Source organism: Pseudovirgaria hyperparasitica, assembly GCF_010093815.1.
Source record: "Pseudovirgaria hyperparasitica strain CBS 121739 unplaced genomic scaffold EJ05scaffold_10, whole genome shotgun sequence".
Lineage (NCBI taxonomy): Eukaryota > Fungi > Ascomycota > Dothideomycetes > Acrospermales > Acrospermaceae > Pseudovirgaria > Pseudovirgaria hyperparasitica.
Window position 1 is genome coordinate 996,226 of NW_022985558.1, and position 12,453 is coordinate 1,008,678.

Below are 12,453 nucleotides of genomic sequence, written 5' to 3' on the forward strand. Positions count from 1 at the left end.
AGCTGGACTCATGCATACAAACGCAACGTTAGGGAATTATAAAACGGGGACGAACGTATCAGAAGAAGGAAATATGGGTATGTTGCGCTTGATAAATTACGAATCCCGCCCTTCAATTCGACGGGCCCGTACTCAAAGATCGTCGCGGTCGCTCTTGTCTCTTACGATCCTGGCCGCAAACGGACAGGTGCATCCAGCTCGAAGTCAACGCATGGAAGCAGGAGACTGAGCGAGGCATGAGACTGCAATTAGTACTTCTCCCAAGATAGAGATATACAAGAAGTGATGTTTCAAGTAAGGTGCTTGTAGGCTGCGAGCTCGAATGAACATATTTAGGTGCTTGTCACCTCACGAAGTAGAGTTGTTTGCTCTAGAGTTTATGAGGCAGTCGATACACATATGGTACGTCTGAACATAGTAATATGAATAATTGACACTTATATCGTGATCTAGTGTGTAAACAAAGGAAAGCATGAAGCTGTTAATCGCGACAAGAGATTTCCATTACAGTGGAGAATTTGAGGCTGAGTCATAACCACGTGATACCGCAATTTACAACGTCCAGAATGCCTCAGGCACTCAAACACAAACATTTTATGACCAATGTCCGACAACTGTCCTCTTCTCCTCAATGAGCAGGCAACCCCCTTGCAACGTTTAGGATCGCTCAGCCATCATATCGACCTGACTCGTCGAGCCGAGTCCATGACTCGTGACGTCGCTGCCTCGTGGACGATTCCTCAGCATACTTAAGCTACGATCGTCTTACATAGGCAAGCAAATGGACCCGGAGCAATAATATAACGAGCGATGTGTAAATTTAGTGCTGAGATGATGCATCATGCATACACACCTAGACAATACGACGCTCAAAGTACCCTGCAAACTCGGATTTCTGGAGAGCAAAATGATCTAAATATGTATGCCTGCATTCTTCAAATATACAGAGCATTCGAGAGGCGTGTTCTAGTTTCTTCCAAGACCATGAAGCGCTCATGCCAACGAAGGTATTATCTTTAGCAGCAGGGGTCCAATTGTGGCGCCATAGTGATTAGGCTATTAGCATAGAATGTATCTTGATCATCGTTGTCGTTGAATGGCCTTAGGAGTGAGCGCTAGGTGACCCGATACTGGCTAGAAGCAACGAGATAGTGTCCAGTGTTATCATAAACCGCATCGAAAACTAGAAAGTAAGCAGTTGTGGGAGATGACAACGACGGAAGTGCATTGGGAAAGAATTGATAGTCCATCAGATCTTACTCTGTTTGGTTATAGATGCGGCGGAGCTAGGCTTGACCAAGGTTCCGTAAATTAGTTTCATGGAAGCTAGGCCTCGAGACGACCTAGAAGCCCTATCGCAACTAGTGAGACAGAAGATTATACACTTATTGTCGTTGTAGTGAAGAAGAGAAGATGTTTCTATACAATGACTAGATTGTGGTTAGAGTTCGGTGTGTTAGGAACAAGTATAGACATGCTAAGCGTTCACTCATGTAGATTTGGCATAAGAAAAGATGAATACATTTTCTTCGAGAATTCTAGTTCTATAGTGTCCTATTTTCCAATCTGTCCAGATCCTTTGCAGCTTCCGACCTATACCAGAAAATATCCATGTATGATGTCCCTGTCAATCCGAATACATCCCTAACGGCATTTCTTAGCGTGCTGACAGGAAGTTCCATCTGAATGATCCCTTGCTTGAGACTTCTGGGCTCCATGGCAGGATCGTGAGCTGGGCGGTGACGTTGCCTATTGGGCACGGACTTCCGTAAAGTGAACAGAGAGTGACGCACACGCACCGATGGCTGCCTGGCACTCAGAAAAGCAGCTAGGCAACAGGGAGAAACCTTGTTCCTGATGATGGAAGCGAAGTGAAGGATCCGTGCCAGCATTTGGACAGCCACGGAGACGATGGTTGAAGCCAAACACTCCTTTAGCAATATAGGTGTAGGTGCAAGCCTAACGAGAGCATACCAGCAATAGGTACGATGAGGAACATGACCGATGGCAGAGCGTGTGTCGCATAGAGGACTGAACCTTAGAGGGTGTGGAAGGAATGATACGCTTGCTACGCTTGAAACTTATGTTCGCTTTGTCTTCGGCGACGACGTCGCTCAGGCTCATCGCCATGCTATATGTGATGTCAACGTCATGAAAGGCCGATATCATCACCATCTTCATCATCATAACCATCGTCGTCATCAAATCCCCCTTCCAGTTCTCCATCATCGCTCAACCCTTCAAAGCGCATGAACTTCTCATCTTTACTCTCTGTCCCCCATTCTACTACAAACCCGTCCTGCACCTCACAATCTTTCAGCACAGTCTTCTCATCAGCCTTTGCAGGCCCGCCCTCGACCTTGCATCTTCGTCCGAGGATACACCCCGTGAGCTGGCAGTTCTCGCCTACCTCAGCCCCATCCATCAGCAAGCATCGCATCAATCGCGCGCCGGACCCGATCTTACACCCGGCACCGATAACGCTCTCTTTGACATTGCATTTCTCTTCGACGGTGACGTTCTCCGCGACAAGACATGTCTCGCGCGCAACTGTGCATCGCTGCGGGATTGCCTCTTCGTGTGCAATCTTGGCGATATGCGCGAAGGGCGACGCGTCCTTACCTGCCTCCGCAATCGAGGGTAGTTTCGCAAGGCGGAGGGAGATGCTGAGGAGTAGGTGCGCAGTGTCTACACGGCGGATCAGGGGCAAAGCGGAGTCTTGCGGCTGAACGTAGGCAAGGATAGGGGGGATTGTTACTGAGGACTTTTGTAGTGTCTGAGGGGCGCCAGAGACGCGGGATGCAAAAGATTTCGGAGCGACAGGGGCGTCTTGGGAAGGGATCCAGGTACTGATGAGGTTCGTGAGGTCGACCTGTTCAGAAATCGGGCCGCCGGCGCCGAAGCTTTCTTCTCCATCAGCGCTGCTGGGACGGTGGAATATGTTGTCCAAACCGAGCTTCTCACTTAGACCATCTTGCCATCCCGCTTTAGCCCACCAGCCGAGAACGTCTTCAGCGATACTGTCAAACTTCTCGTTGTTTTTAATCATTTCAAGGACCCAAAAGGGGAGGAAGTAAATGTGGGCGTCACGGTAGGTCGTGAGCATTCGTGTTTTGGCGTGTTTCTTGACGAGAGCATGCCTTATCGGGAGGCATTTCTTTTCTTCTATAATGTCTTTGAGGGTATCTGTCGGAAGGGTATAGACTAAATTCGCGAGATCTTGCCGGAGAGATGCTGACGGTGATGCTACAAGGGGCTTCGGTAGCGGGGCAGTTGCTATGAAGTCTGTCTCCTCCCCTTTGATGCTTCCTTCTCCTTTAGTGTTATACCATACCCCTAGACCCCCTCTTCTGCCATGTTTCTCACCACCATAGCCCATTGGCATTCCTGACCCTCCAGTCGCGGCGCCTAGTCCGGCCTCTTGGACCATCCATTGCTCCACAAGATCGCTCCCATCAAGCTCACATACCAAGTCGCATGGGAGTACTATGAAGTCGCTTGTTATGGCAGCTTGTACCTCAGGTAGCCGAAACATCTCAGCGGTTCCAGTAGTCAGTGTCAGGTCCTTGGGTGCTAGTATATCGGGCTTATGCGATATGAGAGAGGTGAGGTGAGGGTTTTGCGAAAGAGCCGCGCTTATGGCAGCTTCAGACTCGGGTGGGGTTACAAGAGTGATATCTGAGAATCACGTCAGCGTTCTTCGGCCAGAGAAGTTCTTCAGGTCCATATTGCACCTGTAACCCCCATGCGTATGCACCATTCTATGGAGTACCACACCATGGGCCGATTCGCGACTGGCACCAAGGCCTTGGGAAAGTCTTCTGGACTTGAAGTGAAGGTATTAAGGGAAGCACCTGGTCCGCATAATATCAAAGCCTGGAAGCCCGGCGAGGGCAGAGTCGCATGCGGCATGTCTGCGGACTTGAACTGATGGAAGAGCACTAAGATGTGGTCGGGGAAGTGAGGAGATCTGCTACGCAAACGTAATCTGAGTAATTTACCAGTTATGAATATTGGTACTGAACAGAATGGACCTGCTCACGGTTTGGAGAGTGCTTACACGAAAAAGATGAAGCTTGACTCGAAATTAGAGCCCCACATGAACAGAATGGAGTCATCTAATCTAATCTGATCTAATCTTCTAGGCTTTTAATCGGCGATATTTCGGCTAAATGGCCAGCCACCAACTACCGTCCCTGCAGATAGACAGCCAACAAGCAACAGATATCCCTGACCCTCTTATTCGGATTAGCATGAAACCGCGAACGTCACGAACGCCGAATCGGTCCCAATCATTACATATAGATCCTTTGGGTGCCTGTGCTTCGATAGATCCAGATAGCAGATAGCAAAGGCACTACGGATTCTCCGATCAGAGCTACAGCAGCAACACACAGCGCGCAACGCACTGAATACCTGCAGTCTGATCAATATTTGGTTAATAGGGTGTTCTCAACAGACTGAAACCTACTGCTGTCATGCGGCACAGCAACAGGGGAGGACGCTATATCACTCTCCTGTTCCCGCGCTGCACCCCGCAAAGCCACAGCATCACGACTCGTATTCCCCTAGCATGGAACAATATCCGACCCCAGCTGCGCTCACGAGTCACGTCTTGGGTTTTAGCCAGAGCGTCACGAAGAGTCGGTTTCTCTTGAACGTTGGCTTCGATGTGCTGAACGAATGTAGCAAGATCATGATGAGGAACGATTGTTGTTCTATTGTGTTCTTGGAATACCAACCAACATGTTCCATGACTGCATCCTGCATTACCGCGCCAGGATTACGGGCCGATATTATAGCGGCATTTTCGTGGTTGACATTCACACAATCGGGGTTTGATTGGGCGGGATGTCAGCATTCTTTCGTCTTAGCCGCTTTAGTCGTCAGCGACCGTCAAAAAGGAACCGAAGATATGCTATGAATGGGCTCCGGCTCCAGGTAAATCCACTCAACAGGTCAGGGTAATGTCCACGTGTGGGGAACGGCACTGAACTACCTGGATCGTACGCCAAGGAACAATAAACTCTGCCTTGCTCAACGCTGTATTAAGTCGTCGTTCGTCTCAGCGACTTCATACCGTACGTATCTCGCCTTTCTACCCAGCTACATCTTCTGACGCCATCAACTGTATATCTTGTTGAATAAACCGCAGAGTAATTAATCTTCGTCTGTAGCCAGCCCAGGTGGATTCGCGCCACTATGGCTGCCTCCAACAGCTCACCCATTCTACGAGGGTCGAGCGAAATAGACGGCAAGTTTGTCCAAGAGGTCTCTCACGCAGAAACAGCCATCAAGCCGGACAGAGGCATGGAGGCACCACCACTGGTGCGAGATCTTACCCCAGAAGGCCGCATTGCTCTGGAAAAGAAGCTGAAGCGCAAAATTGATCTTCGTCTCATGCCAATGGCTATTCTCATGTACATCATGAACTATCTCGACCGCAATAACATCGCCGCAGTACGACTTGCAGGCCTGCAGACCGAGCTAAGACTTACCAGTGTTCAATACCAAACAACTGTCAGCATATTGTTTGTGGGTTACATCCTCATGCAGATTCCGTCAAATCTTCTTCTCAATAAGATTGGTCTTCCCGCCGTCTATCTCCCATCTTGCATGGTTGTCTGGGGCATCGTATCGGGCGCTACAGCCGGATGCCATAACTATGGCGGCCTTCTTGCCATTCGTTTCTTCTTGGGTTTCGTCGAGGCCGCGTACTTTCCTGGTTGTCTCTTTTACCTCAGTTCCTGGTACACGCGCAAGGAACTCGGCTTCCGCACTGCAATCTTGTATTCTGGATCCTTGCTATCGGGGGCCTTTGGCGGTCTCATCACTGCCGGCATCACCGGTAACATGGACGGCACCGCTGGTCTCCGGGCCTGGCGCTGGGTGTTTATCATCGAAGGTGCCATCACCGTCGTCATTGCCTCGGCCGCTTTCTTCATCCTACCCAATTTCCCGCGAACAACCAAGTGGCTCACCGAAGAAGAGCGCCAACTCGCCGTCTGGCGCCTACAGGAAGACATTGGGGAGGATGACTGGGTGTCTAGCTCCGATCAAAGCTTCTTCCACGGACTCAAGCTCGCTGTCCTCGACATCAAGGTCTGGATCCTGATGGTCATGCTCCTTGGCACCGTGTCCTCAGCTTCTGTGACGAATTTCTTCCCAACCGTTGTCGCGACTCTCGGCTACGGTCGTGTGGAAACGCTTCTTCTTACATCGCCTCCTTATGTTCTGGCGGTCATCTGTACATTTGTCAACGCGTGGCATGCCGACCGGACCGGCGAGCGATTCTACCACGTTATTCTACCCGCGTTTGTTGGCATCGCAGCGTTCATCATTGCAGCGGCGACTACCAATACCGCTGCTCGATATCTAAGCATGATGCTCATGTTACCTGGTGTATACACAGGATACGTAGTCCAACTGGCATGGATATCGAACTGTATCCCACGACCGCCAGACAAACGTGCTGCATCACTAGCATTGGTCAACGCAGTTTCGAACGCCAGTAGTATCTATGCGAGTTATATGTATCCACAGCCAATGAGTGGCGAGCGTAAGTTATCCGTCTCGTCTTGGTGGCTCGGAGAAGCAAAGTTAATCATATGCACAGCAATTGACCTTGTAGTTCCAATGAGCGTGGACTGCGCGACGCTATTTTTAGCCGTTTGTATGGCAGTGCTACTGAGATTTATCCTTGTTCGGTTGAATAAGAGATTGGATCGCGGGGAACATGTCGAGGGTGCTATCAATTCTGGTGCAGCTATCCCGGGTGAGGCAGCGAGCAAAGGATTCAGATTCTTGCTGTGATCATGTAGATCGAGGTACCGATTCAATTGCACCCGATTGTGATAGGTATAACCATTGTATATACTTTTGAAAGAGCTGGAAAACTGGACATGGTTAGATAATTGATCTCAATAGCACATCGTTCTGTTCCTTCTCAAGACATGTACAGTTTCAGTGTATAAGAGACGCTGTCGAAATCACAAACAAAACTCACAGTCGACCTCCAATTCCGTCTTTTACTGATGCCTCAGGCAGCAACAAGCTTTGACCCATAAACCTCGAAAGCACTTTACGGCCTCACCCATCGAGCTGATCATCTTTGTCGCAATGTAGTATTACACAGCCACTAGCCTAGCCCACTACATCCCCATATATCTCCCTATCGAGGCAGAATGTACCACCTCTTCAAAGGCCTCTACCTCTACGCAACAAGCAAAGAAGGTTAAGCCACTAAACACCACGTCGCATCCCAACCAACCCGCTAACGTCAACCACACCAGAATACTCAATCCTTCTCCTCGGTCTCGATAACGCCGGCAAAACTACCCTACTCGAACAAATCAAAGCGCACCACTCCAACTCCCTGCATCCCAACCTCAAGACCGTCCCGACGGTCGGTCAGAACGTCGCAACCGTGACACGCCCGGAGCTATACCTCAAGATCTGGGACGTCGGCGGGCAGCACTCGCTGCGCGGGCTATGGCAGAGTTACTATTCTTCGTGCCACGCAATCGTGTTCGTCATCGACAGCACCGATGTCGGCGACGCAGACGTCACGAAGCTGGCCTCGCTAAGTCCCGTCGAGGCGGATAGCGAGGCGGTCGGGAGGCTGGACGAGTGTCGGATGGTACTGGAAGATGTGCTACAGAATGAGGATGCAGAGGGGGTGCCGGTGTTAGTGTTGGCGAACAAGCAGGACCGTGAGGACTGTGTCGAGGTGGTGAGGATTAAGGAGGGGCTGGTGAGGAAGGTGTTTGAGGGGGAGAAGGGGGGCAATGTGAGGGATAGTAGGGTATTGCCATGTAGTGCATTGACGGGCACAGGCGTTCAGGAGGCTGTGGAGTGGTTGTGTAGTAGGGTGAAGTGGAATAAAGAGAGTCGGCCGCCGGTTATGAGGTGAGAAGATCATATAGGGAAGCATGGAGTTTCGGCGTGTCTGGACATGGCCATTCAAATGTAAGCGCGCATATCATAAGGTATTTCTGAATCTAATGACTGATGCTCGGAATGAAGATTATATGCTGAACATGTGACGGACCAAATCGCTCAGGCGTAGAATATATTCACGCTTCAGGCTTCTTGGTGGCCATATCGGTAGCTCTCATTCTTCCAGTAATATTAGGTTCACTTAAGCAAGTATTTTGAACAATATACTGACAACAACAGGAAAACGCGAGTACTAATAAGCGAATTAGATGGGTCGGAGTTGATGAATGACCAGTCGGACAAGTGAACAAGGTAATCACCGCCTTCATGTAACATGTCTGCAGCTTTAGTGTCTGTCTTTGACCGCTACCTGTATGTATGAGCACCTGCTTGGTCAGTGGCTTTAGACACTGGGCAAATGAACCTGGCAAGCAGGCCCTTCTCGGCCGTGCCTAGAACATTGAGAGGCAACAGACGTATAAACAAAGCAATTAAAGGACTAAAGCATATTTCATATATCTGCTGTACTTCCACACCGACGACTTATATCTTATATTTGACGCATTCACGATACCTGCTGTTTCATTGATTTCAACCTTTGTCTAATGTAGCCCACAACACGGAGCGCAGTCCGTGGACCTGCCTAGATTGACGCCATCCTTCTCGAGTATTTGAATAGTGGCAGCCACGTGTACATTCACATATAAAGGTTCCGGTCCGCCACGTCTTCAGGGGTCTCCTACATCGACAGCTGAACTGTGTGTGTAAAGCTTTCGAGATCCAGTGCAAGTTGAATGCAGTGCAGCGCATGAGGTCATCTCGGGAGAGGCGATGGCGATCTGGAGCCTCCTTCAATGCACTCGGCCGAGGCATTCCTGGAATGTCAGCTCTTCATGTTTGAGGCTTTTGGCTCAAGCTCGGCGCGATCGATTGTCTTGATGGCTATCAAATGTTGTGAAATGGTGGCCGAGTCGATAAAACACATAGGGGCGGTAAAGACATATATGGCATGCCTATGAATATCAAACATTACTACTTCGGACCGCTAGTAACACTAGTTGCTGGCGCATTTCCCACAAATGGAAAGACATTCTACATTACAACGGCGCTACCGACGATAGATGCCCTGAAGATTGCTACAGAAGTTTAGTGAGAATTAGAGTTGCGATTCGATGCTTGAGGTGCAAGTATGCCAAGCCAAGATTGGGTGGGTACTGAAGGGGTTCGGCCGTCTGCATTGTGATAATAAACCTCTTCCGACTACGCACGCAACAAGCAATGATGTGTTTCGGAGAAAAACCCCATGTGGGTTGATTACTGCCCTGATCTACCAAACGAATCCACAGCGGATGAATGGCTATATCTGGGAAGCCAGTGGGCCTAAATCGTAGGAAGGTTCTGTGGCTTGCCTGGTATTATGTGGATTTGATTGGCTACAACGCTCCCTACCATGGTTTGCCCGAGAGAAAAGTCTAGATTAAAGCCACGGAAAGGAATCTCCGCGCTGAAATGATAGATTTTTCCGGAAGCCACAAAAACAAGACTCCGAATCGCGGGCACTAACTGACGGCTGACGCGCGCTAATGACTCGATGCTCTACAGCGTTCGTGAAAAGGGATCGGAGATCATTCCGCATTTTCCTTGTGCGCGGAGCAACTTGAGGAGGAATGAAAATAAGTGATCCGGGGGCTGGACAATGCCATGAGAGGGCACACTTGTGAACACGTTAGATAACATGCAATACAAGGTCGTATAGGTTTGAAACAAAGCGCAACAATCAAGAAATGGATGAACAAAAACATGAAGTTTCGAACTCAAGGGTCTGAATGATGGCCCAAGTTTTGAGGCTAGGTCGCCCCGAGGAAGCACGAGCATGTTTCCCGAAAGAGAAGGTCGCGGAGAACGAAGGATTGGTTGTTGATAATTCTTTGACCTGACCAGAATATATTCATCTCAAAGGAAAGTGATAATATCACCAGGATCCTTATAGAAAATGCTGCTAGCAAGATCCGTGGCGACGCGTTCTCCGGATTTCGGCAGAGGCGCCGTGGTATTGCGCGTCTTCAGCTTGATATGTTCGGACCCTGTGAGTTAGCAAGGATGTGCACAAGGTACAGATTTCATGGCGGCGTTTCGTAGGAAAATGCGGTTCAATCCTAGATATACTTGATAGTAGGCAGCAGAAAGCCGCCTGGTTGCCGTTGGCTTGCGGCGGTATATTGGATCGCCCATGTGGCGTGAGCGGGAGCTGAATGATCGTGCTGCTAGAACCCGGCTGCTTCACGATAGTCAACAGTCGGTCACGAAGTGGAGGACTGGAGCTGATGCAGTTTACATGATCGATCAATAGTCAGCTGGATCCTGCCCGAAACCGTTCTGTCGGTCCTGGCGGTGGCTTTTGTCTAGACAAGTTCTCTCCCACCAGCATTCGGCTATTCCGTGGGTATAGACGAGATGTCATCAAACGAACGAGTCTGAAAACAAGCAAGGTACACACGAGTAGCGGATTGGACGCACGATGGTGTCGAGGACTTGTGAGGCAATGAGCGTTGTAAACGGGCGCGGGCGAGAAGCATGTTGGATGTAATGGATGTTGGATGTTGGATGTTGATGATCAATTACTAAATTGGAGCATACTGGGTCTCGGTCTCGCCGGAGACGCTAGTAGCTATCAAGTCTAGCCTCGATATATACACCAATGACAGCTGTACGACGCTGGGCCAGATCTGGCTTGGCCATGCACACTTTGCCGACGCTGGGCCCTCTCGCTGCATCAGCATCAGCATCAGCACAACAATCCTATGGCGATCGACATGCCTGTCTCCAAGACGCGTGGTATCCATGTCTCACTTGAGCCAAGCAAAATCCACTGTCTGAAGTCAGGAGTATACCTGCAACTTTCCTCGGTAGGCTTGCCACTACCCGCAGGCACGTCCGCAATGGCTGCTTTGGTGGACCGGGCCATTCTATATGAATGTCCATCGTGTCCAGCTGGGTCTCGATGAGGTGGCGGAGGATGCTCTCTGACTTCATCTTGGATCTTCAAGAAGAGGAGCGTACAAGTAATACGATCATTGCTCCGTCCAATCGTTCAATGCACGCCACTTCGAATCTGACAAGCCACCCCACAGCCGTGGACAGTACGTCCCTTGTGTACTACGACTATCTGAAAAATCTGATTCCTTCTTCGGAGTCTGAAGTGATTATCAAGAAGGAGAAGAGTCACGAATGTCCTGTTTGCCACAAGTCTTTTACACGGAAGGCCATATACCTCGACCACTATCGCAGCCAACACTCCGATGAACGCATTCTTTGCAGTATCTGCAGCAAACCATTTAAGCGACAGAACGACCGCCGAAGGCACGAAAAACTGCATTCCGACGAACGCGCTTTCCGATGTCAAGGAGAGAATGAGAATGCGCATCTTGGTTGTGGCAAGCGCTTTGCTCGCCTGCACTCGCTAAGAGAGCACCAACGGCGAAAACCCGAAACATCTTGCTATGAGCTCATTTCGAAGATACAATCAAGGCGGTCGTCTGCAACTACATCGATTCCATCAGAACCTGATTCGTTAAGCGAAGATGACGGGGACGTCGACGAGGAAGATTTGGTCATGCAGAGTATCGAACCAATCGAAATCATTGATTCGCCCACCGAATACGATATGGAGTATATTGAAGACACGAAACCTGTCACATCGACGCCACCAGTACCTCATATCTCCATCCAATCCGCTCACATATCATGGCCCTCTGTAATAGAGGCCAAGATTCGGCAACAGGCAGGACGTGCTCTCGCCGCTACCCACCACGAGCAGGTCCAACGGAACGTCGACGTCAAGAATTCAGTACCATCGCCATCTAATGGATCGGCATACCACTGCTGGCTATGTCCCAGTAGGTATACGCGGAAAGAGTCGTTCGAATTTCACCTACAGCATCACTTCCACGAATTGGAACAACGGCCGTATCACTGCTCCCAGTGTGGAGGGGATTTCTCTCTCATCGGCCATCTCAATACTCATATGTCAAACTGTACAGCTGCATTTGGCTTATTCCGGTGTAATTACGGCTGTGGTCGTGCCTTTCCATCGAAAGAGGACATGATTCAACATTGTAACGCTCCAGATGATACTGGATGCTTCGAGAAAGTCGGAAGATATGAACAGCATGTGAAGGCAATAATTCTAAATCGCTTGGCACAGCTCAAGGTGTAACAAATGAAGCACACCCAGAGAGCTATTAGACATCATTGATTAGCGCATTTTAGACGGGGTTTGGGCATACACATTATGAAGTCACGAGTTTACGAATAGCTGTTAGATACAAACACAATGGCAAAATTAAAAACCAACTATAATCATTTAACTAGCCCCTTTGACCGTATTAGTCTTGCATTGATGCCAGGTCATGGCCAAATGTATACATTTCGAATGATTCGACATAGTTCAAGGGGATTGATTCGTGCTGTCGATAATCCTATCGTAAGACATAATCTCACATCACATAAGCGGTT

General features: G+C 49.4%; 4 protein-coding genes across 4 annotated transcripts; 3 read left to right on the forward strand and 1 right to left on the reverse strand.

Annotated features, from left to right (window-relative positions):
• Positions 1-2,149: 2,149 nt before the first annotated feature.
• Positions 2,150-3,912, reverse strand: EJ05DRAFT_487087 (uncharacterized protein; the record flags this gene model as incomplete). Its single annotated transcript, XM_033745588.1, has 2 exons — positions 2,150-3,678; positions 3,735-3,912. The coding sequence occupies 2 exons, from the start codon at positions 3,910-3,912 to the stop codon at positions 2,150-2,152; spliced, it is 1,707 nt and encodes a 568-aa protein (XP_033599558.1).
• Positions 3,913-4,821: 909 nt separating this feature from the next.
• On the forward strand, positions 4,822-6,945 carry EJ05DRAFT_511846 (MFS general substrate transporter). Its single transcript, XM_033748273.1, has 2 exons — positions 4,822-6,559; positions 6,617-6,945. Exons 1-2 carry the CDS (start codon positions 5,203-5,205, stop codon positions 6,811-6,813), a joined length of 1,554 nt encoding a protein of 517 aa, XP_033599559.1. The 5' UTR covers positions 4,822-5,202; the 3' UTR covers positions 6,814-6,945.
• Positions 6,946-7,184: 239 nt separating this feature from the next.
• On the forward strand, positions 7,185-7,912 carry EJ05DRAFT_487089 (ADP-ribosylation factor 6; the record flags this gene model as incomplete). The annotated part of the gene is made up of 2 exons (XM_033745589.1): positions 7,185-7,233; positions 7,293-7,912. The coding sequence occupies 2 exons, from the start codon at positions 7,185-7,187 to the stop codon at positions 7,910-7,912; spliced, it is 669 nt and encodes a 222-aa protein (XP_033599560.1).
• A 3,027-nt stretch (positions 7,913-10,939) lies between these two features.
• Positions 10,940-12,154, forward strand: EJ05DRAFT_501645 (uncharacterized protein; the record flags this gene model as incomplete). Its single annotated transcript, XM_033747139.1, has 1 exon — positions 10,940-12,154. The coding sequence occupies one exon, from the start codon at positions 10,940-10,942 to the stop codon at positions 12,152-12,154; it is 1,215 nt and encodes a 404-aa protein (XP_033599561.1).
• Between the last annotated feature and the right edge of the window lie 299 nt (positions 12,155-12,453).